Source organism: Lottia gigantea (assembly GCF_000327385.1).
Source record: "Lottia gigantea unplaced genomic scaffold LOTGIsca_1, whole genome shotgun sequence".
Taxonomy (NCBI): Eukaryota; Metazoa; Mollusca; class Gastropoda; family Lottiidae; genus Lottia; species Lottia gigantea.
The window spans coordinates 1,851,680-1,877,365 of NW_008706746.1; the positions used below are offsets into that span (position 1 = coordinate 1,851,680).

A 25,686-nucleotide genomic window follows, 5' to 3' on the forward strand; every position below is an offset into this window, starting at 1 on the left:
GTTTGCAAAGTGCCATTATGTCTTCAGAAGCATACCCTGCATTTTGATAATCATAACTGTTAGCTGCTTGATGGAAGGTTATCAGAAGAAGCATCAGAAGGGATATGAACACAATTGTGTCTGGACATCAGCTTGACTAGTACGCCCACGTAACCATCCGACACAATATTCCGCTAAACGTATATCCTGAACAGCTAGTCATATGTGTCCTTAGAATTAGAGATTAGTAATCCAAAATGATACAAGTCGTCTGCATTGCTGCTCTGAAAAAGGTCATGATATAAAACTCTGAATTTCACTTGTCCAGTTCATAACTCACCCATCCTTTAATGATCTCTTACAGGCATGTTTAAAAATAGAAGAAAGATTTTTTGTTAAAATCGAAACCAAAATTCAATTTTAAGTGTTAGAGGACATTTTGGAATGTGAATCAGATATGAGTGACAAATATACACCAGCTAACATAGAGTCAATATAAATGTTGTGCTTTAAAGATAAAAACATAGTTTCCACAACTCAAATTTCTATAGAAAAAGGAACAAACCTTATTGTAGCATAGAACTCCAAATATTGCCACTAACATTCCTACAATGTTCATTGAAGTAACAGGATTCTGTAGAATTATTAAGGAACTAGATATGATGACAATACGTTTTGTGGCATTAGCTACAGCATACGATAATGGCATAACCATTGATAGTAATGTAAAGGCAAACACATTATGTAAGGCATTAAAAACAGAATCACATAGTATCAGGAATAAAGTCTGCATTATTTTACCACTTTCCATCTGAAATACAAAGAAGGAGATTACAGTTTTGATGGAAACCAAAAAATTCAGACAAAAAACAGTCTTTTTGTTCTTAATAGCTTTGCTGTCTTCAAAAGACTCTTGAATTGTAATCCGTACTAAAAAAAATCATTCTCAATTATGATGACTTCTTTGCTGATCTATTCTTTTTGACTTATTTTGGCATAACTCAAATAACAACTCATAGTTAATGATCTAAGCAGGTGTATACATTAAGATAGGTCACACTATACTTTAATATTTATTGCTCGTAGTAATTCACTTACAAATTCTTCATCATGTATGATTTTTCTAAAATCCCACAATAGCCAGAAAGGAATAAATAACATAGCTGCTATTCGAGAACATAATACTAATAATCTTAAATGATGGAGACCAGTCTCTTTTAAACACTGAAAAATATAACACATATCAAATAGAAATTTAAAAGACAATATTTCAGCAGAAAGTCTAAGAAATAGTCTGCTATATGAATTAATAGCTTTGAAACATTATTTTTGTGACAAACCTAACACCATTGAGCTTATAATAGTGCTTTGCCATTCAGTGTCCTGAATTTATCACGGCAGCAACAACTGCCAAGCATGTTTAATTAGCATAACTTTTAGCACATGGTTCCATAATAATATATGCATAATATTAAATGAAATTTTGAACTATCTAAATGAATGAATTTGCTTGTCAAATCTGGAAGTCCTTGATTAAGATAGTGGACCACAGCCATATACGCCCACCGCGGCATGGTAAATATTTGAGGTAAGGGCAATAACTTTGCTTCTTACGGTCGAAAATAAGTAAACTAAACTTTCTCAAACCTTTCGATTTAGGTCCAATAACATCTATTTTAAGTTTCATCAAAATCGGTTGAAAACTAAGAGAGTAATAGCATATTCAAGATGTCGGGGCAAGGGCAATAACTCTGCTAACAGTCGAAAATAGCTCAAATTCGAACTTGATCTTCGTCTTATGAATATGTATACACATACCGTATTTCATTTGATTCCATCAAAAACTCTAGTTTTTAGAGCGTTTACAAGCAAATGTTGACGGACGGATGGACCGACGGACTGACAGGGGTGCCGACAATATACGTCCATATAGAGAGATGTGGGCGTATAAAAAACAATATCATGATCATGCAAATTTTGTTAATATTTTCACCCTTACTGAAATATGATACAGGGTTCATACAGCACTTTGCCTTAAAAATTCAGACTTTTCAAGGACTCTGGGCTTTGAAATTCAAGGTCTTTTCAAGGATATTAGTCTGACAGAATACACATGTACCTAACTTCTGAACTGTGAAATCAATAAAGATAGTTAATATTTGTCAATGGGGTTAATGATAAAAATATACACAATTTGACTCAACTCAAAATTCAAGGACTTTTCAAGAGAAAATGGGTTTTTTATGGTGTTTTCAAAGACTTTTTTTGAAATCAAGGTTTTTAAAGGCAATGGACAGAATTCAAGGGTTTTTCAAGGCTGTGCGAACCCTGTGATACTAACATGATTGAAAGATGATTGATATATCAGCTGTTTGAACATTAACTAAATTAATCAATTGTAGATTATAATCCTTGTCAATTTGTTTCATTCACTGATTATTCTTTCAACATACTTTATAGTTTTTAAATCACTGAGAAATAACACCAGGTCTTTGAATGCACAGCTGTTCACTTAATCTTAATTTCTATATATAATAATGACAGTAATTTACAATATTGAATTATCCTCTATTGTATTATAATAAGTTTATTAAAGATACAATAAGCAGTTTGAAATTGATATCTACTAACAGTCTTCTCTTAATTATTACAGACTAGGCTTATAATTAAATCAATACCGGTATTTTTCAAGGTTAACAAATAAAAACTGTGAAAAAGTCTGCAGCCAAGCCTTATTTTACACTCAAAAACCATTCATGTAAGTTGTGACATTGTACTTCACCTTCTTAGAATAACGAATAGGAATTTCTGAACACAAGGGTGAAAATTAAAAAAAAACAACAAATACTAAGTTGCCTTTTCTTAATTCTTAAAATCAAGAATCTGAAGTTTTTATTGTCTTTGAATAGTCTATTGACTTACCCAAATTTATAGTTGGTATCTTAATCTAGCAAAATTATGCAGCTATGAAAAAAAATCTAGGTCAGATTTGAATCAATTATCCTTTTGAAATTCAAATCTTACTTCAACCACATATCTCAGTCTATTGACTTTTTAACTCACCTTTTTAGAGAAGATGACTTGTAATGAAAAACAAGTAGTTGCAAATAAAGCACTATATAAACCCAGAATTTCAAATTTGCTCTCTGTAACTGTGGCTATAATAACACCCCCTATGATAGGTAATATAGATATATACACCTGAAAAAATAAAAATTTCCGTAACATTCATGAACAAATAGTGAAATATATCAGCACACAAGCCTACAGCCGTACATAGCTAGGTATATAGTATAGTATACTGTGAATAGAACAATTTTGAATATGAAACAAAAAAGTAGTAAATAAAGGAATAGCCATGTTCAGCAGACATATATATCTATGATCAATGATCTGAGATATTCAGGTACAATAACAGTAAAGTTGAACTATATTCCACAGTGCTGTAGGCCAATGCTTCTGTTCTATATTCTTGCAAAAATTTGAACCAGTACTTTTTAATTATGGTTAAAGCTACTATGAGAATATCTTAATTTAGCATTGCCATGTTTTCTGGCACAATTCAAGGTACCTGTAATGTGGCTTTGGTGGTAAAATACTTACAGGCCATGTCTGTTTTTCTTTTAAAATAACTCTGGATAAAACTACTGTAAAGAGTGGTAGAGTGGCTTTCACTAGAAAATTTAAACATCAAATTCAAGCCACACTTACTATAGGATGTTATGCGATAATATCATATGAAATAATTGTAAACTATATATATTATGTAATAATGAATACAACTGTTTTTAAAGAAATCTGAGTGACAATATTCAAATAATGAATTTTCCATTCTTGGCATATTTACTTGCAGATGTATTATTTACTCCATAATGAGAAATACCAACCTGTATGTGCGTAGGAGACTGATGATTTCCATATACTGATGAAAGACGATAATGACGACAAAAATTTTCCTAAAGCTAAGGGAATGATCATAGTAAAATAATAGCGTTTCGGTATATTCAACTCAGTTGGTACTTTCATGTACCGTAAGAATGGTTCCAAACCAACTGACAATGTCACTAGGTAAGCCATTGTAATTGTCATAGGATATTGAAACTCGTTTAAAATAACTTTTCCTATAATGTTATCACACGAACTACACATATACCACATAATACATATCAACACGATTTTCAAAGCGTCCATATATGCCTTGTTATCCATTGTGATATGATATGTAGGTCTTAAAACCTAGAATGTTAATAACAAGTAATCTGTGATCACTATGTCCCATATAACATTTTTGACAGCTAAGACATATGTTTATGTTTTCATCTGCTAGACACGTTGCGGTGTAGGTGGCGCGTCGTCACTGGTTCGGGCTAAATCATTTTTTAACTCATCATTGAAAAATCTATATTTTCAAGATGAAAATTAAAAAAAACATTAATAAATATTCTGAACTGTATATTTTCTTCAAAAAGGACCTATGAAATGGTTTGCCAATAGTATGAAGTTTGAAATTGTTTCTTTAATGCAAATCACTGCGGAATCACAACATGTCAGCCTCCATGGAAAGCTCTCATTTTTTACACTAAAACAGAATTATTATTATTTTCTTTCAAAAAATGTGAGTGTAATTTGCTTCGTTTAAATATCGTACGTATACATATTCACACACTGGATAAGATAAGAGTTTTTAAGTTTAAGCATTAAGTTGGTTGGTGTCTATGAAATGTCAACTCTGGAAATCTCTGACACTAGGCCTACCCTATGGCTACACTCCTAGATGATCCAGAGAATGTATTTGGTTTGATAAGATTAAATATATTTCTATAATTTTCTGGGAGGGGAGTATGTCTATTTCAGTCAATGATCCGTATATTTCTATGGACCCAAACTGCCAAAGACATTCTAAGACAAATGACATATTGTTGAAAATTTCATTTTTGATATTAATGAAATGAGAGAAAAAATTCAATTCAAAGCTCAATGTAGACAGTCAATTTAAAAGAGTAGGCTGTTAAATTGACACCTCAGAATCCTCATAGTTTTGATCTTTCAAATTTCAGATTAATTATGTGATGAAAAAGAGAAGATTAATCAAGCTTGTGGCTATTTTTAGCCTACTGTTTTTATTGATACAGTTTGTTCTTTATAAAACAGTATATAGACAGGTAAAGTTTTGTAGTGGATTAGATTCAAACTTAAATCATATTATTAAATGAAAGTTTCATATTTTAAACAGAAATAATTTAAGTTATATGGATGCCAATTCAAACAAGCTTTCAGCTTACCATCCATTGTTTTCCGCGTGTATGGGATGCATGGTAGTTTAGTTATTAGGAGTGAAATCTGAGGATTTGAACCTACGCTGCCCAATTACCAAGTAGAAGTCAATGTAACTGTTACCAACTAAGCTATTCCACTGTCACTTTTGGTTAGTTATAAGATTGATACTAGATAGATGATAAGAGACGTAACAATGATTAACTGATCTGATGTATTTTGGTATATCTGAAATTCCTTGTTTGTAGCCTAATGTCTGAAGATCAATTTTATAATCTTTGTTGAAAATATTAGTAATTTTTGTCTTTTGTATCAGAGTGTTGATTATTTGAAGAAAAATTTCAGAGTTTCTGAAGAAGAGAAATTGGTAAGATATTGGATACATTTTTATAAGATTATAGAAATAATCTAGTAGCAAAACAGAGATAATTTTTTTTTTATTGAATATGAATATACGGAATCTAGTGGCTATTATCAGGACTGGAACTGGTATTGACAGATCAGAATGGTGCATTACATTGTCTGTTCTTTGGCCATTATACATTATATTTTTCCTAACTAATCATTAACATTAATATTATTACAGAATGTGTATTTTAGATAGTTACTATATTTTTCAGAGGTTATTATTACTGTTTCTTGAAACAACAGCTAGACATGAGACACCTTTAGTTTTATTAGAACCAGCTATTTTGACCTCAGTAGCAACCAATATAGCCTCTGATCTTGTTGCTTGTGCTCATCTTTGTCAGTCTTCTAATACCATTACCTTTGGTATTCAAGCTAGCAAAGCTGAGAAGGTAAATTCATATATTACATTTTGGAACTCTTTAAGAACATCATTTAAATAACAATTAACATTAAGGAAATGTGTATTTCTTAGTTTATGTACGAGCTGTGAGTAAGTTTATGCCTTATGGTTATTTCATTATTGCAATAGAATGAAAAGAAAGTAAAACTAATGAATTGTTTAGATAGACATCAGTGTAAATGTAATTTTTAAGCATACAGATACAGAAAGCATGTAATCAGTAAAAAAAGATATTTGTGACATTCTTGTAATCAAGCCTGTAATATTTTTTTATTTTCTTCTTGTAGACTGAACTGTTGGATGATTATGAATCTGAAGGATTTTCCATTGTCACAAATTATGTGAGAAAATCAGTTCATCTTCCCTCAGAATATTCAACCAATAAAAATCTTCCGTCTCATTATCTCCTGTTTCAAAATGGCATGGTACTCCACCTGGTGGTACTATATACTAGGGGAGATAACTTCATATGGTCTGATAAAATAGTTTTTAATCCTGCGGTACAGACACCTTGGTTTCATCTGAATAGAGCATCTTATGGTCAGCATGCTAATGTTTATGATAGGTACTTACTTATATTTCCTTTCAAATTGCAAGATTATTGTTATTCTCTAATTGATTGACAATTGATATCTTGGGATTTCTCAGCGCACTCGCTTTTGTCTATTTCATGGTGTAATTTTGCTGGATCATTCGGTGTAAAGGTTTCTTGAACATCAGGTGTGACAACCATTTTCAAGGGAATGGAATTTGAAAGGATTAGCCAAATCCAGCAAACTTAAATAACTTGCAATTTGATGGAGAATCTTGAAAATTCTATTTCTGAAGATTTCATTGTAATTTTTTTTTTTTTCGCAGTTTTGAAACAAGAGTGATAGAAATAGACAAAATTCCAATCACAGTGCCAAAAAACATTTTACAATTTGTAACAGAATCAAACAAAACATTTTTAGAGTGTAATTATAGTCAGGCTGAACAGTTTTATAAAAAATATCCCAAAGATACAAAGCCACAAGCTCTTCATTTTCAAAAGAAAGGGAGGCAACTCTTAGCTAAAGCAAAGGAAATTCTTGATGCCATGAACATTAAGTTTTGGTTAAGCAGTGGAACTTGTTTAGGTAAGAATTCATCTTACTCATTCTTGCTACTAGATATTGTTATTGTGCCAAACAGCTGTGCTGAAAGCTACTAACTTTTCTCTTTTAAAATCAAGTCACGATTAAAATATTAAGTTCAGTAAAATTTACAGTATTAAACTTATAGATGATGTATTAAATTTTTTGACACTATTCTGAATAGGGTCATGGCAGGTCTACAGCTCTTTTTGTTTTGAAGATGACCCCCCTTAAAGAGAGATCAGAAAATGAGTTTTATTTTTCTACCACTAGGCTGGTACCGACAGTGTGGTATTATACCTTATAGTAAAGATGTGGATATTGGAATATGGATCAAGGATTATAAAGATGGTTTAACTGAAATGTTTGAAGATAAGGGATTTCTTCTAAAACACTTGTTTGGTCGGGTAAGTTGGTCAATTACCTTGTTATTAGTTTTCCTACACCTTTCTGTTATTGTAAGTGTGTTGATCTGGTTCTATCATGAGATTGTGCTTTACAAATTACCAACTCAATTATCTTATGAGAGTGCTGCAGAGAGTCTGACCTGACATAAGACAGAAAAGGTTTATTAACAAGTTGTTGACAAAGGCAATTCAGGTTGTGCAGAAGACCCTAAAAACATCTTCTTTTATGATCTGTCTATTTCAGTTAAATGATAGTTTTGAACTATCATATCAACTAGGAGAAGTGAAGCTTGATATATTTTTCTTCTATGAAGAAAATGACCATGTATGGAATGGAGGAACTCATGCTTGGACTGGTCAAAAATACAAGTGAGTCAAATATTTATACTCTCTGTTCGGAAATCCAAATAATCTGGCTATGATACTCATAACATGATATTATTGATGAATACTTATGGATACTGAAATCATTCATGTTGGTACCTTACTGATTTTGTGTTTTGTTCCAGATATATATTTCCTAAATTTACCTTGTGTTGGACAGAACTGTTAGAACTAAAAGTTCGGGTACCGTGTGAGACAGAATTATACATCATAGCAAACTATGGACATAACTGGCATGTTCCAGTCAAAGATTGGCAGTGGAATAAAAGTCCTCCTAATGTCAAAGAGAATGGGATGTGGCCAACTAAACTGTGGGATACATTGATACAAGTCTATGATTGAAAAATTTTGTGAATTCTTTGCTGAAGAAAGCAAGAGCTGTATGAAAATGCGTTAAGGATTCAATGTTGCCAGTTTACAGCAAGAATCCAGCTGTCAAAAGGACTCTCTAGACCACTTTGATATTGGATTTTTCTCATCTTACCATGCAATGTTGTTTGTTTTTTTACTATTTTTTGCGGGTACATCCAACTGTGAAAATAATTCCCTCTATGTGAACTGGATGCAATTGCTTTAAATTAAGATTTTCATGGAGGTGCTATATATCACATTCTCTTTTTGTCATCTTTTTTTTCATGTGCCAATTAATCTGCAATGTGCCAATTTGTTTTGATTTTTTTTTTTTTTTTGCTGTGTTCTTTGTTTAAGAGACGAGATATTTTCCACACAACAGACATTATTTTAAATAATACACATGGCAATATGTGTTTGTTAAGAGGAATGCTTGACAAATTTGAGAGCATTTATTTCATTAATTGACATTATTTCAAGCTATTTGTTTTGTTTGTAAGTGCCATATTTTTTAGTCATTTTTGTTTTTAATTCATTTTGTATCTTTGTCATTTGCATGTGCAATATTGTAAGAATATTTCATTTTAATACTGGCATTAAAACATCTTTCAATGCCTTGAGGTCAACTTATCCATATTTCTTGGGTCCTTAATTTATGAATCAATGACACTTCATGATAGCCTGTCCACAACTTGAATGTGCAGCAGTGGGCCCTACAAAAAAGTATACGACTTTTTGTAATCCCTATCAAATATGGTATAGGATCTACTACACGTGCAGTTATTTGACATCATATATCATAGCTTTGATGCATTGGTCCTTATCTAAGAAGTGAGGAGAAGTTTCTTAGTGTTAAGAGAGAAGAAGTTCCTAAAAACTTCTATGTAAAGCACTGGCCAAGGTCACAAATAAAGAGATAAATGTTCAATACAAGATAAGGTGAAGTTAGCATAGTTAGTATTAAGTTCAAAAAACACCCACGAGTAATCTACAATAAACAAAAGTCTATAATATGAAAGTTTTCTTGTTACCAGTTCTAAAAGAAGAGAGTATATTTGTAGAGTGTTCAAATATGCTATATTAGTCTTTAACAGACATTATACTCTCCAATTGAAGGTGAGGCAAAGGCATATAAAAATATTTCAGTAGCCTACCGGTATGTAAAAAAATCTGTCTGCTAAAAATGCAAGTATCGTAGCCTAAGCATTTTGTACGTGAAATATCCGATAAAATGCTATCGGTGTATTTGAGTTGGTGAAAGTGGGTCGGATCTACATGCCAGACCGAAGAGAAAATTCATTAACATCAAGTAGGCCTACTGTTATGTGCAGAAAAGAGTGCCAAAAAATCGGTATTCTAGGTCTGGTTTCTATCAGTTCAATGTTGACATGCAGATTATGGTCGAGAGCATAAAATAACTGCGCATGCTCAAAAACACAGTGTGTATTCGCGTTTTTGTTCTGGACACAGCTCGAGATTCATTTAGAACAGGAGAACATCGTTCTTATCACTCTCCAATGAACATGGCAACCTAATACTATCGGAACAAGATTACAAATTTTGAGTGAATAGGTCTCCATTCGGGGAAAATTTCTGGACAATCTTGAGTGTTCGTAGCTGAACCTAACAGTATGCCTACTAAATTGTACTCGGATTGACTTGAGGTCGAGGCTAGGATACCACCACAAACAAGACCATCTATGATAAATCTTGACATTATATTTTGCATAAGAAATGAACATAATACACCCCGAGTTTATAGCAAAAATAAGATATCAGTAGGCCTAAGGCTGCTATGTCGGATACACCTCCGAAAAGGAAACGTGCCCGAAGGTCAGATGCGTTGGACTTGACAGAAGAGGAGAGGAAAGAGCGGAAACGGGGCCTCGACGCACGTTACAGACACAAACAAGCTTCCATTCGCAGAACATCTGTAAACATCGAAAGCCAGATGTCAAGATGGCTAGAATTTAAAACTTTGCACAGGGTTACTGATGACGAGGAAGTTGCTAAAATGCTTCTTGATCATCATGAAAGGTATTTTTCCTCTAAGTGTAAAGTTGAATTGGTTGTAAAATTATATTGCACCATTCAAAGTGTAAAAATTAAAATTGATATTTAATATTCAGTAGCCTACACTTGCAATTCAATCATTAAAACATAAGTTTCTATTTTGAGATGGGCATCTGCAGTACATTTGGAGAAAACCATTGCAACTATGTTCGGAAATTTTACCAATAATCCAACTGACACCCCAGCTGTTGCGAAGTCAGATGTAACATCATTCTATTAATCTGTGAGTGATACATAAGTGATTCATCCCTTTCTATTTTTGTACATTTTCTCATAATTGATGATTAAAAATAAAGTGAACTGCAATATTTTTCAAATGTAGGCTTATTAAAATTTTCAGGATAGATGTGAAAGTGAAAGTGGAGTCTGTGGATGACAGATACAATAGTCATGATGTTAATGCTTGTTCATCTGGGAATCATGGTGATGAATCATGTTTTTCCAGAAATCATGATGATGATGGTTCTTCCTCTGAATCTGGTGGTTTGGTCATGAAGTTGGTAACTGATGATGCTCAAGACACTGTTGTAGTTTACAAGTGAGTTATAATGTCCGGTACAACGCATGCCATTTGTTTAATGGAAGTTTTGTACATAATGTTACCAGGGATATTATTTAGTTTTAGTGTAGGATTTGATCAGATATTGAAAGAAATTGGTGTGCTTTTAAAAATGAAGTTGCTTTTCTACTTCAGTCAACGAAAAATTACGTCTCTGTTATGGAATAGAGTCTACATTATTTCCAATGAGATGCCTTTCTTTCTATATTTTGAGATACACAAGTAACTATTTCACAATATTTTCTCAGGGGAAAACCATTTTTTTAGCTTCAGTATTGTTATATGAACTAGCTAGAATTACTTATTATGTTGTTTTCTCATTGATATCCAATGTTTATCAGTAAATTTAATTACCAAGTATTACAGTAAACAAATAGTTGATATGTTTCAGAAATATTGATTGAGAGAGAAAACAGAGTAATTATCTTCAAGGCCTTGAGTATAGATGATCATAATGAAGCTCCAGATTCTACAATACTACTGTGAGTCATGTCAACAGCCTGACATTAACAGCCCACAATCAGCCTCATAGTATACAGTTTCTGAAACATGCTCATTGAAACTCAAGTCAGATCTTCAGCATGATTTATTACAACTAGGAAGACCATACCTGTCAGATTTGGGGTTGCATCGGTGAAGAATTGAGAGTAATTGGTTGAAAGGTTTGGAATTAATGCCCCTGTGTTAGGGAAGGATTGGAGTGAAAGGCTTGATAGTTATTTCCCCTGTGTAAAAGGGGAGGATTTGGATATTAGGAACAATTGCCTCTATGTAAGGGAGGAATTTTGAGTTATTTCCTCTGTAAATGATTGTGTGCAAGCAAAGAATTATCACAATCATTAGTATGAGGATTTAAATGTGACTAAAAAGAAAGGTTATGCTCTTATGATTCATTTGTAGCCAGGATTAGAAAGGAGTGATGGAAGTATGAACTTTGATGCAGTTTTCAGTCTTATAGCATATGAAATAAATGGTTTTGGACACTTTCGAATCTAACTAAACATTTTACATTAAACATTGATAAACATTTTAAACTTATTTTATTCTATTAATAAAATATAGAATAAAAGTACATGTAATATAAAATATTATATTTAAAAAACTGTAATTTAAAACTCCAATAATAATGATGAAAAACAAATTATATCATATATGACATGCTTTATAACCTACTGAACTAATTGTTTTGATTCTTTGGGATTGTGGTAATCGACTCCTGGATTAGATTAGGTCGTTGAAATAAACAAGGAGAATAAATCTTTAATTTGTATTAGTTCTGTGTAACATATTGCATATAGAAATTTGAAATATTCACATCTAAGATTATGAGAATTTTTTTGTAATTTGTTGAAATAATAAAAACATTAATAAAATAAAAAATGATAACTCATGCAAAGCCTGAATGGCTGACTTATGGTTTGCCTACATGTACTATAATGAAGTGAATGCAGTTCCACGACATTAATAATGAGAGAATGTTGATACAGACCTAGAACTAAGATTTTGGCCATATTCCAAATTTGATGTACCTAGGTTAGTGAATCTTAAACTAGCAACAAAACTATAAAAGACACTTTGTGGACAAATATCCAAGAATTTTATAAAGAAAGATAATATGAAATGGCTACTGTAAAATCATTTAATTTTGTAGGAATGAAATTGCGTAGAATATTTCTCTAGAGCATTTTCCCTGGTACATATATTTGTGGATTTCTATTTATCCTAAGTAAATTTTCCTGGTTTTTCATAGTTCATAAAAATTTGTGCAATTTAATATTAATTCCAAAATTTTGTTTTGATACCCTCTGCTAGAACCAGCCTTTTTAATCCCCCATTTACTCAGTAGCATTTAGGCTAAGGCTACTGCTGATTTTGAGAATTGTAAACTATGAATGATTAAATTTGTAAGAAGACTCTCTATGTGTTGGTTGATTGGATATCTTCAAAATTCACGAAAATCAATTCCCAAATGATATTGATTTCACAGTAACATTATTTAAAGCTATATAAACATGAAGTAAATATTGATATTTTTTTTATGGTAAAATCCAGGATAATGTGAAGTTGTTGGATAGTGGAATCTTGAATCCTGACAGTTTTAGCACCTGAAAAATATCATAAATATTCAGATCCATTTTTGTTCCATACATCTCCCTTCGTTTTTGTATAAACTTATACTGATGTCTCATTGTCTGCCAAAAAGCAACAGTTACTGATTTCTTGCTGTTAGGATAATATACTTCAGAATCTTAAAAAAAGGTCAAGAATAAGTTTCTTGTCTTACATGGTTGACTTCACTACAATAACAATATGAATGAATCACCTGTTTACCATATTAAGAGATTTTTTTTCTTAAGTTTGAGTTCGGAACATTTTTATACGCCCACATGAATATGAGCTCTGTGTTTTAATCATTTGTTGTATTTGGGTTATTGATATTGATTTTAAAAAAAATTGTGGAATTACTCAGCATAAATAACTAAGAAATCCTTATTTTGACAGAGATGACATACCTTATGAAAGCTGTTATACTGTATGTTAGTGTTACTGGAATTGGCTCCAGAAATGGCGAGTTCTGTTGCTAAAGGCTTAGATGGAATATTAAATACTATAATACTATGTATTTCTAAAACGTTGACTACGTTATGTTGTTTAGTCACTGCCATTGTTACTGTGGTCTGTAATGGAAAAACAGAAAGATTTAAAACATAAAGCATGAGAATTAAAACCATAAAGTAGGGATACACCTATATTGAACATATTTGAAATCCACTTGATACCCCTATAATACACTGATAACTGATAAAAAAAAAACCTTTGCTAATCAACTGGAAAGGGGTCTGGAGAAACTTGATTGTATGTTCTAAAAAGCAATAGATCTGAAGTGGTTGGAGTCCATGTATGTTTCAAAGCATTGACTGAGGCACACAAATTTGTATTCAAGTAAAAAGTCATTTTGTCTTACCGTCGTTGACGTGAATTCTGCAGTAAAATACTGGCCATTTTCAACATTTCCTGGAAAAGAAACCCAAGACGTTTAAAATTATTTTTAATCTGTATCTTCAAACATCAGAATGAAATTACCCTGACAAGATTAGGCTTGAACATCGAAGAAACAATCAGTACAAGTTAAATTGAAAATAGTTCTCAGTTAAAACCCATACATTACACGTGTCTTCTGTTCCCGACACCAATAGTGAACCGTTAAAATTAACAGATTGCACCATTCATTTGGTATAGATCAAATAAAAGTTGGTGGAGAAGAATTTCGCCCATGGCTGGAGTAAATACCTAATCCAAATTCCATAAATTTAGAATTCTCTAAAAAAAAAATAATACAATAAACGTTAATCAAAAATACACAAGACCTGCATTGATGAAGAAATTTATTTGTAAGTAGTTCTTACCTATTCCCTCACCATCATCCCAGAAAAGTGTTCCACTGGCCATACCATTGTCACCAGGCGCCACTATTAACTTGAATGGATTCAGTCGACTGAAATATGAGATTATTAATGCTTATCTTGGACGAAACATACAATATAATCCTAATGATGAATTGTATTTACAAAACACACAAAGGATGTGCTTATAGAATTGTAACTGAAGGTATTGTGTCTTTGATGATATTCAGTTTGCTTACCTAGACATTGTAGTATTAGCAGGACGTTGAGTTGGCAATATAGAACCACCTCGAATAAATAATGGAATGGTATCTCTTGGTGCTGGAACTGTTTCATAACCTCCTCTAGATTTAATTGTACTTCCCGTATAATAGTCATACCAAATAGTTGACCTACCCGGGAAATATACTTCTCGCCTTGACACTCCCTACAACAAAAGATTGATCATCTTATAGAGATCACAATGTAAAGTTTATAGATTTAATTGTCAAAATTGCTGTGTACTTTAATTATGCAATCCCCAGAGTATGGTCACATGTATGTACTGACAGGACCGTAACTAAAAAGTGGGGGACAGGAGGGGACGCATTGCGGTGCCCCCTGGAATTATATTCGCCCCCCCCCCCAGCCCCCCTCCTACACTGGCCTGTGTACTGGTAAATGAGCTGGTAACTTTGTTTTGTGTTACTTATTGGTATTCCCATCTGTGAATATGCTGATGCTTTAGAACATATGGCAAGTTTAGGACAAAAATTAACACCTACGGGTAAGTAGACCGGTGCAACCATAAATGATGAACCCCATAAAAATTGAGTTTCTATTTTTCTTGCAACTTCATCTGTTGGAAACCTAAAATATAAATATTACATGAGAACTAACCATTCATATGACTAATCACACACCGATTTTTTTAAGGTAACTGCTGAGATCGTCACAAGCTGTTGAGGCATGTATCGCAATCTGAAAGCTTCCTAATCTTTTATAGAAATATGAGGGACACAAATTAATACGATCAATAATTTAAAAATTTCACAAATTCTTATCCTAAAATAAAGTGGAACGGACCGAGATAAGAGATAGCGAGATACTCACTCATGAAATAATCCTCTGATAACAGTACCACCACGCTGGTTAACGTTGAAGAAAAGAGTATAAAGATAAGGTAAGAGGGAATATCTTATCCTCAATGCTTTACGTGATGATGATGCTACCTCGGCACCAAACGCAGCAGGATCTTGTGGCTGAAACAGTATTACACTTTAGTAAGTTCCTTTAACTACCAGATTTAGAATGCAAGTTTTGAACTACTTTGTTTAGATATACATATGTTTTGCTGATGAGCAATTTATCGTGGTGTTCCCAAAAGGAACTTGTACTTAAGATATTACAAATTTCTAACATGAATATAACACAATGTTCATTCAATTCTAAATATGTTACCTTATTGTTCAGTCCGTTGTGGTTTCTGTTGTAAGTGTAGAAAGCTCCTAGTTGCATCCATCTCTCACATAACTCAGGACTTGAATCACCAAAAAATCCACAAATATCAGCCCCAATCTACGCAATATGAAAAAGAGGAAAGAGATAGATATGTAAATCTGGTTTCAGATATAGTTCTTTTGTCTAATTCCCTTGAAAATGGAATGTTTATGCTAAAAACCTTTGAGTATAGACGTGTTTTGGTCAGACAAGTGGGTGATGTCTAGAAAACCCATGACCTTATGTTATGGTGAATAAGAATTACTTACATAAGGTATGCCAAACAAATTGAATTCAATTATTCCTGTAATAGAAACACATTTGGTTATCACCAATAAAATGGAATTAAAAATGCAATGCTGATTTGTGTGTAACAAGATACAATATACGGTGAACACTCTTTGTATAGTTTTGATACACAACATGTTACTGACTATCATTTAGATATTAAATTCTGATTGTCTTCATCTGGTAACAAATTGTGCACAATATCACTCGTAATGATGAACATTTTTTGCATACTATGAAAGATACCGAGTTTGGTCATTTATTATATATTACATACCTATAATAGAATCATACAGATGTTTCCAGCTACTGTCATTATCACCCAACCAATGACCAGCATACTGACCACTGCCAGGATATGTAGATCTTGAGATAACCATTCCACGTTTACCAGAGGCTGTTTGTAGTGCTCTGAACGAATAAATATTATTGGAAACAATAATGGAAGTTTCAATTAACATAAGTCTTATAATCCACTCTCTGCCTCGGCTGAACTTTGGGTAACATGACGCATAGCTTTACATTGGTGATGTAAATGCAACTACGGGGGCTTATGTCCAGATCTTGTGATTAACATACCTTAATGTTGGTTCTGTTTGACTCCAACCATATAAACTATGAACATCATAATGTCTATAAACACCATTATTCTGTAGTGAGACCATACAAACAGTCTTCTCCGATAACCGAGGACCATAAACAGATACTGGTGGTAAAAATACAAACCAAATAATACACTTGAGAGCCAAGCATTATCCAATTGTTGTTTTTATGGATGTTGTATCGAAAATTGATCCATGAGTAGTATTCCGAATAAGGACAGGCAGACAAAAGAGTCCTTCACATTTTACAACCGTTATAACATGTAAGTCAAACCTCTTTCCACTGACCATTTACAGACTGCCAATAAACAGTTAAGAAGATGGGGAAAAATTAAAATTTATAATTACTTGGTTTATATGGAGGATCATCCCATTTGTTGGTAGGACATTTTAAACTCCAGTAGGGTTTATCTTTCTCTGGCCAGTTAAAAGGCCTTTCTTCATTGGTTCCAAAATTAGCTGGTTCATTCATATCCTAAAAAACGTATTTATAGAGTTCCAACCATACTTTTTTTTAAAAAAAAACTATTTCTTAGAACTATATATTCGTATCATTTCCTATAACTATTGCTTATTATAAAACTTCTGGAAACTAGAAGTGTTTCTTTGAGAAGGATTCCTCTCCCCATTCTAACGTGATGATGTATATGGACTTATTTGTTTATGATGTTGATGTTGATGATGATATTGTCGTAGTTGTTGATGATGATGATGATGATTTTGTTGTAGAGTTTGATATCAATAACGATGATGATGATAAGATGATAAACTCACAATCCACAGCCCATCGTAAGGTATTTCGTTAAAGTGATCAACAATCAATTCACTCCAGTAAGAACTAGAATTTGGGTTCAAGAAATCTGGGAAAACTGTTTTCCCTTTGGGCCATACCTGAAACAGTTATAAAGAAATCTTGAATATCTAGTGAGCAACTATCTTAAACAGCGCTTTATTGAGTTGTGAATACCAAGCATTATTTGGTCTTATTCCTACCACTGTTCATTGCTCAATCAATTTCACTTGAAGGAATTTCTTCGTAATCACCTATATCATGACTTAATAATATAATATTTCTTTTCAGATAACAAATCATATTGAATTGTCAGAACTTACATATCCGAGAACATTATCATTTTGATATTCATCATAGTCTGGATTCATACCAGTTGGCCATTTGATATATATATTCTTCTCTAGGCCTAGCTCATATGGTCTGTAGTTTGTCACATTACTGATAATCGCAGGATCCTAGACACATAGAAATGGTTTATCTGATAAATGGGATATATGTATATATTACGAAATGAACATTACTAAATGAAGCATTGCCAAATTAAAAGTTTTAAGATAGTCCTATGTCTTCACCATCTTCTTAAAGCTCTTGAAAATTTTACGTTAAAAAAAACTTCGAATTTCCTATAATTATATTGCTGTGAGATATATTATTCATCAATGACAAATTAATTGGTGAAACATTGTATGGCAAACATACCAATATAATGATAAATCGCATCCCTCGATCTTGAAGATCTCTTACAAACTTAGACAGATCGTCAAAATTAGTCTCATCAATAGTAAAATCCATTCTTTCATCCATATGATCTATATCAGCATATTGTACATCCTGAAACATCAATAAGTAATATTAAAAAATAATTTGCTTGTGATGTGCAATTAATTTTCAAAGTTTAAAATTAAAATACTTGTAGGTTGTATTTGGTCATCGTTGACTGTAATTAGACAATATTTAACCATAATTTATTACAGGATATTGAGAAATACTGCATTGCATTAATCTGAAGGCCATAATGTGAATACAAGGGTTATATCAGGGGTAACGATGACAAATATAAAAATAGTTTATGCTTTTGAAACCATAATGAATTTAGGATTTCCAATACACTTACAAAAGGAATATCTGCAGCAATAGTTCTATCTACTGCTTCTTTCATAGTTTGTAAACTATTGTAACCATAGCGACATAACTGAAACCCTAAAGACCAATATGGAGGTAGATATGGTCGACCAATCATCTACAGAAAGAAAAAAGTAAATCGAGGGAATATTAGCATTCGATATCATGTTTTTGAGCCGTTTACACTTCGAAATTTTCTTATGGATTTCCCAAGTAGACTTATTTCTTACTCCTACAAGCAAGATATCGCAATCAGCAATAGCCAGTTCAAAATCCCAAAGCTTCTATTTCTAATACATTTTCTACTGCTTTCTGGTCTGAACACTTTGTTAACGATTAATGAGTTGCATTAGAAAAGACCATGTGTAGGCCTACAAAGATTAAAACAGTGACTAACTATAAAAGATTTTTAGTATGAGATGAGGCAAAACCCAAACCTACATTTGTATACTGCTGAATGACTGACTCTGGTTCTGGGCCAAGGAATATATAAAAATCTAACACCCCACCGATAGTTCTGTAGGTTATAGCTGGAGAGGGCTGGAAACCAATCTCTGAAAAATAACATACAGTTTTGATCATTTGGTACTGTTATTGGAAATGCCTGACGAGAGGCAGCTTTATCTCTTGGGAGCACCAGTAGAGATCGCAACAAGTAAGACTGTTTTCATAATAACTAGTTCAAAAGAAGTCGGGTTCAGTGATCTCTTTCAGTAGTTATATTAACCAATAACCGTTCTTGATGTCATTTAAACTGCACTCAATAAGTACACTTTATATAAATCAAGCGGTCAGGAGAATACTTGAAAGTGCAGGTGACGGACCAGGCTGAACTGTGGTACTTTAAAGCTCACATGATCGGATTTCAAAAAAATTTCCATGTCAGTTTCCCAACTCTATGACAGTCATAGATTACTGTATCCACTATTCTAATACTGGTTTACTCCTCAGCACATAAATATCAGGACATAACTTACCCATTGCATTACTATTGAGTAAGAGTATACCATGTGTATTACCCTGGTCGTCCTCAATACAGGAATGAAATGGATGAACACCGTATAGATTACCATAATCCTATAAAATAAGCCATATAAAAATGTTAATATGTAATTTACAAGATATGGGAATGGATTGGTATAAACGGAGGTTATTATTCACCCGACTATAAAGCGATCTAAAAGTCTTCAATCAAACGATATAAATTTAAATTCGATAACGTATACATGTATAACATTTTAAATTGAAGATAGCTTGCCAGGCAAGGTAATATACGCCCACTGGCAGCTTTGATTTTAAATAAAAAAATATTTGATAGTACAGTAACAATTACCAGTATGAAATATTCAACCTTCAGGAATACACTACTTTTTAACTTTTTGAGGCAATACTGAATAATATTACCAAGTTTCGTCAAAATCTGCCGAGAATTGAACCTTCTCTAGAGTGTACCTTACGAGCGTTTACGAGCAATTGTGGACGGACGGACTGACGGACATGGGTGACAGCATGTCAGAATGTACCCTATGATAGCCATGCAAGGAAATATTACGACAATACAAACTTACTCCCCATCCGGGTGCTTGATCCCTTGAAAACATCGGCCATCTTGTATAGTTGAAATCATGACGTAGACTGAAATGTCGATTTTCACCAAAACCATAAAGATCCTTAGAAGGTACTCTGGTCACTAACTGCAAGAACTGGTCAGCGAATGTTAATCCACCAATTGATGTATCAAATCTGTAACCACAAAGACATCTTCAGCAACATATGAGTCTAACTATATTTAAAGGACACGTTCTTTACGGAATTAATATTGTACTTTTACATGAACGACCCTAAATCATTACAATATTTTTATCCATTAACTCAGCTCATATAAAATTCAAGACAACCATATTAGATATAAAACATGACATGAAAATCGAAATTGATAGAAATGGGAGCAGAATCAAATTGCCAAAATGATAGAATTGTATTTGAATTCAGTAAGACCATCACTTCCCGAGATTGATCATATTTACAAAGTATTGAGCATTTAGAATATTGAACGGAAAGATGATTTCCAGCCAAATAAAACAAACGGATCGATAAAAATATCAAACACATACTTACATAGTTGTATTAGTTGAACGTCTATTAATTTTAAATGAGACCCTATTTAAATAGTCTATTTCGTAGATGAATTTATACTTGGGATTGTTAACTGTTGCTCGTTCAAAATTTAAACTAACGGGTACTTCATATCTTGATGAACTTGGATCAAATAACTGAAATACACATAAAGCATTATTCAAAACATAAAACATCACAGAATAGTATAACCATAAATAAAAGTTTAAAATTTGATGTGTTTTGGTGAGTTTATTTAAGGAGTTTCAAAGAGATGTGAACATGAAAGATACCATAACCGAGTATGATGTGACCAATTGTAAATTATTTTCATTCATCTGATCTCATAATATTAATGATATAAAAAAGCAATCGTCTGTTTTTGGAAGACTATTCTCACCTTTAATCTGATAAGATTATTATTGATATAATCAACTGCTAGAGTTACATTGAATATATCACCAGTGAACATCTGAGATTGGTTTCTCCACTGTAAATGATATAATGTTTCTGTACCGACGGTTGACGTCAAGTTTACGTTATTATAACCATATTGTGAGCTATAGAAATATAGATATAATTCATTTCATTATATCTATGATCTACAAATGGGATTTTTACTCTTTGTCAAATAATGAACTGTGTGTTCCGTGTATTGATTAAGAACATTTATATCTATTATAACAATAGAAAGCTATAAAATTGTCATGCTATTTGTTACTTTTTTTTTATCGAAGACCGCAAATCTTACTTATCAATAAAACAGACCGGTATACCATCAACATCATTCACCGGTCTCCATATACAATTTCTTCTTGTGCATTCTGTCCGTTCATCTACAATACAGATGATAAGCTTGACGTTGAAACCAGCCAGTAGCAAAAGCCACAGGGATAGAGATTGCGTCTGTGGAAATATTATGTCGAAGGTTTTGAAATGGAATCATATCATGAAAGACGTGAAAATTGCTAAATGTATTTGGGATCCAATGTGTCACTTTTAATCGAAATACTCTCCGGATTAGTTTTAGGGAGTGTTCTTTTTTTCTTTTCCTTCTGTGATCGTTCCGAATCATGAACGATACAAGTAGTATATTACAAATACCTGTATATTTATTAGCATCAGGTAGACAATCTATTCTATCATATTCTTCTTGTGTTCCTTCTCTCTTCCGACTCCATTCAATAACCGAATTTTGTGCCAAATCCAGTCCAATGTGTTCTATCAACAGTTTCTAAAACATCATACAAAATAAGTCTTAGTGTTGTCCCTTGTCAATCGAAGGGATCAAAACTGAACGTGTCCAATTAAGAAGTAGGAAGAACCGACGCGATGAGAAAATACTGTGGTTCTATAGTTATAGTTCTACTTTTCAAAAAGAAATAAGCTGTGGATTATCAGATGTGGATTAATGACCATGTTACTGGAATATTATCACAAATTATCAAGGTTTACTACAGATACTAAAAATAAAAGAACTTTTACATCATGGAAATCCAAAACGTAAGATGAAAATTTCAAAGGATAAGTGATCATCCTGATTTGCAACTAAAATTCAAGAAAAAATTGACTATCATTTATTACGTCATAGAAACTCTACCTTGTAAGCTTGGTGGTTAGTAAATCTGTTATGTTCTTTACCATTAACATGAACATAATTCATCCAGTTTTCTACACCCAGTATTTCAATACTGTCAACCATCAGTTTATTTCCATTAGTTATATTGTCATACTGTACTCTAATATCCAGACGATTCTTAAAACACTCAAAATACATGGACAGATACATTCCATTTTCATAAGTATCTAAAAAGAGTCAGGGACCAACTGTTACAGAAGCTTGTGCTAAATATAAAATACCAAGTTAAATCAAATATTAATAATAAGCTGGAACACAAATGTCGCTAAAATATCTTAAGAGCGAACAGAAGGTGGACGGTGTCCTGTGTAGTGTCCAGGATTATCGATGCAGTACAAAATAAAAAAGGCGAATCGTCCCCTCATCGTCTTCAGACCCGTGTCTCAGGAATAAGTGTCTTCACTTTTGTAATTCATGGATAATCCCACATCACACACCGCATCGCAACGTCCACCTTTAATAATGATAAAATCAGTTACATATATGGCTTCCATCCATACACGATAAATGACGCCCATACACATACCTATAGAATCGCCATCATCCCAGAATAATTGACCAGAAGCATACAAACCGCGACCTGGGATGTTTTCCATAGCCACCATCAATTTAAATGGCTTTTCTCGACTGAAAATAAGAATAGAAATGGGCCCCAAGGTGAATAACGATATATAGATGACGACACGTCTTGAGTATTAGTCTATTTCCTATCATTCCAATTCAAAACTGAATGTTTAAAACAAAGTGCCTATAGAAATGGTATGTAATGCCTAACGTGATCCTTAAAGGGACAAGTGTCCCATTTTGGAGGGGAAGGTTGAATATATGTAAATACTCTTCAGAAGTACTAGAAATGTACGAAAATCTCATAATTCCTTCAAAAATATTTCAAACTTTGAATTTCTATACCTGTTTCTCTAGATGTTTTTGAAATATGGCAGTGTCTCAAAAAGGACGCAGATAATGCTGGAAACACATTGATTTGAAAGCTCTTGAATACTATTACTGATAGGCTTGGCTAAAAAATGCCCGTTTCTGAGACTGAATAATGATTGGTCAAAAAATGACGCATCTGTTACTTTATCACCCACTTACCTGAATCTTGTATTGTTAGCGGGTTCTTGTAGTGGTAGAATATAACCACCACGCACGTGTAAAGGTATCTTAGAATTAACCGTTACTTTAACATTTTTATATTCATTACCATTGGTTACTTTTTCACCCTGATGAAAATGAAAATACAATTTGTATTTAGATGAAGCAGTTGTAGAAAATTCGAAGTGTGCTTGACCAATACAATATCAATGTCAATATCGACAGAATTATACCATAAAGCTATCCTTGAATGTTTATGACTGCCAAATATATCAATGATGTTTATCTCAAAGTGAGGGTTCATTGATGCTCATTTTCATGTAGGTTTGAATCAGCCCATAACAAATTATTAACATGGGACAGATGAAGATACGCAATCATTACACTCTGCATCAAATAAATTAGCAAATTAAAATAGAACGAGTCTTATAACTTACAGTGTAGAAATCATACCATCTTCCACCAGGTAAATAATAGGAAACAGATTTCTGATCCTGAATAACAAAGAACATATTACAATAATACCTCTTCCAGACTACATTTATAGGCATACGAAACTATAAATTATGGTGTTCAACTAGCTAGTAGATTGTGGAAACGCGACCAGAACGTATATATTTGGGCATAGATAGATAGATAGATATTTATAGTATTGTTCGCCCTTTTTGGGCAGCATACACCATGATACAAGATAATACATAATAATAAGTGATACAAATATGACATACTGATATCAATTAATAGTTATACAAAAAAATATAGTGTATACACAAACAAGTTTGAAAAAAGCAACATCATAACAAAATAATGCATCAACAAATACACACCATATGTGGAGACAAGTTTTATAAACAAAATATATATAAATTTATGCAACAGCCTGACGGACTATATCAAGCAAATTAATACTATCTTATTTTAAGTCTAAAAAGACTCTCACATGCTAAGTTAACATAAAGGAATAAAACACCAATAAATATATCAATAATTCTGTTGTAATTCGTTTACATATAATATTATAATACAGAAAACCTATTTATTTCTGGATTCTAGTGCGTAATAAAAAAATTTAGAAACAGCTAGAGCCAAACTGTAATTTAGCGGATCAAAAAGAACATAAAATGACAAAGGAATTGTATTTTAGGGTATTGTATTTAGGACATATCAGGAGGAAATGGTATTCATCTTCAACCAAGGATAAATCACATTGTTGGCATGTGCGTTTATCAGCAGGAATTTGTCTGTACCGACCTCTCTCAATTTCTAATTGATGTGTACTTAGTCTTAATGAGGTCAATGCGGTTTTGTATTTGGGATTTTTGATATGCTTTAGATAGTGAGTTGGAGTAGAAATAAAGGGTTTAACAGAACCGTATGTTCTCAATTTATTGTGGGGCGGTTGATTGAGTCATGATAAATTACAGAATGAAAAGAATTTTGTAATGAGAGCTTAATTTGTTTAGGTGAGAAATTTATGGGGTCATTGTTAAAGTTATTAAGGAGGGTGAAGACAGCATTTGTCCAAGAAAATTTTGGTTGACTTGAAGCCAAGTTCAAATCCTCATTAAAAGCTGCATTTAATAAGGTGTTATTTTGAAGAGTGGAGTTATCAAGAAATCTTTTGAAATATATAATCATTCTGAGGTAAATATCTAATTGTAAGGGAAATATTGATAATTCTGATAGACATCATATGTATGTCAAATCCAACGACTTCCCAAACCTCAGTGAAATTTCGCTCAGCTATAATAGTGCTGTGATGTACGTCGATAGCAAGGCGGTGCATGCTTTTAGTCTTTTTTGTACTAGGCATCCTTTTCAGAGAGTCCATATATAGCTTATATTTATCATTTACATGTAATATCTTCATCGTCAAACATGCTCTATAATCTAACTGATATCTGAAGCACAGTTGTGAATAAATTTACCAACCTGATAAAGAATAGGAGATATCAGTAAAGCAGGGCCCCATAAAAACTGAGTATCAATACCAAACGTATTGCTATCGGTAGGATATCTGAAATTATAGAAGGTTGATTATATACAGTTTATATCTACTAATACGGTTTTAGTGAGATAAAATGGCTATTGATAAAATCAATACAAAATTCTCATTCGGAATTGTAAGGATGTAAGGGTTTAGTGTTGGTGTTTTTTTTTTTTTTTGGGGGGGGGGGGGGGGGGGGGGGGGGGGNT

The 25,686-nt window shown here is 32.7% G+C and overlaps 4 protein-coding genes across 4 annotated transcripts; 2 read left to right on the forward strand and 2 right to left on the reverse strand.

Moving 5' to 3' along the window:
* Positions 1-469: 469 nt before the first annotated feature.
* LOTGIDRAFT_102951 (hypothetical protein) lies at positions 470-4,170 on the reverse strand (the record flags this gene model as incomplete). Its single annotated transcript, XM_009045469.1, has 5 exons — positions 470-790; positions 1,078-1,203; positions 3,043-3,180; positions 3,583-3,653; positions 3,867-4,170. 5 exons carry the CDS (start codon positions 4,168-4,170, stop codon positions 470-472), a joined length of 960 nt encoding a protein of 319 aa, XP_009043717.1.
* Positions 4,171-6,447: 2,277 nt separating this feature from the next.
* LOTGIDRAFT_103178 (hypothetical protein) lies at positions 6,448-8,312 on the forward strand (the record flags this gene model as incomplete). Its single annotated transcript, XM_009045470.1, has 5 exons — positions 6,448-6,629; positions 6,923-7,182; positions 7,453-7,586; positions 7,831-7,955; positions 8,096-8,312. Coding segments are annotated over 5 exons (918 nt in total), but the record flags the coding sequence as incomplete, so codon positions are not given.
* A 1,738-nt stretch (positions 8,313-10,050) lies between these two features.
* LOTGIDRAFT_227854 (hypothetical protein) lies at positions 10,051-11,578 on the forward strand. Its single transcript, XM_009045471.1, has 3 exons — positions 10,051-10,358; positions 10,735-10,932; positions 11,345-11,578. Exons 1-3 carry the CDS (start codon positions 10,117-10,119, stop codon positions 11,355-11,357), a joined length of 453 nt encoding a protein of 150 aa, XP_009043719.1. The 5' UTR covers positions 10,051-10,116; the 3' UTR covers positions 11,358-11,578.
* Positions 11,579-11,608: 30 nt separating this feature from the next.
* Positions 11,609-23,618, reverse strand: LOTGIDRAFT_227855 (hypothetical protein). The gene is made up of 26 exons (XM_009045472.1): positions 23,491-23,618; positions 22,922-23,022; positions 22,357-22,562; positions 21,861-21,990; positions 21,508-21,592; positions 21,157-21,316; positions 20,760-20,914; positions 20,210-20,384; positions 19,619-19,718; positions 19,083-19,195; positions 18,634-18,759; positions 18,219-18,350; positions 17,840-17,974; positions 17,501-17,617; positions 17,075-17,201; positions 16,704-16,830; positions 16,402-16,535; positions 16,106-16,140; positions 15,798-15,914; positions 15,450-15,598; positions 15,122-15,206; positions 14,597-14,784; positions 14,361-14,449; positions 13,919-13,968; positions 13,467-13,631; positions 11,609-13,058 (listed from the first exon to the last, which is right to left on the reverse strand). The coding sequence occupies exons 2-26, from the start codon at positions 22,998-23,000 to the stop codon at positions 12,990-12,992; spliced, it is 3,048 nt and encodes a 1,015-aa protein (XP_009043720.1). The 5' UTR covers positions 23,001-23,022; positions 23,491-23,618; the 3' UTR covers positions 11,609-12,989.
* Positions 23,619-25,686: the final 2,068 nt, after the last annotated feature.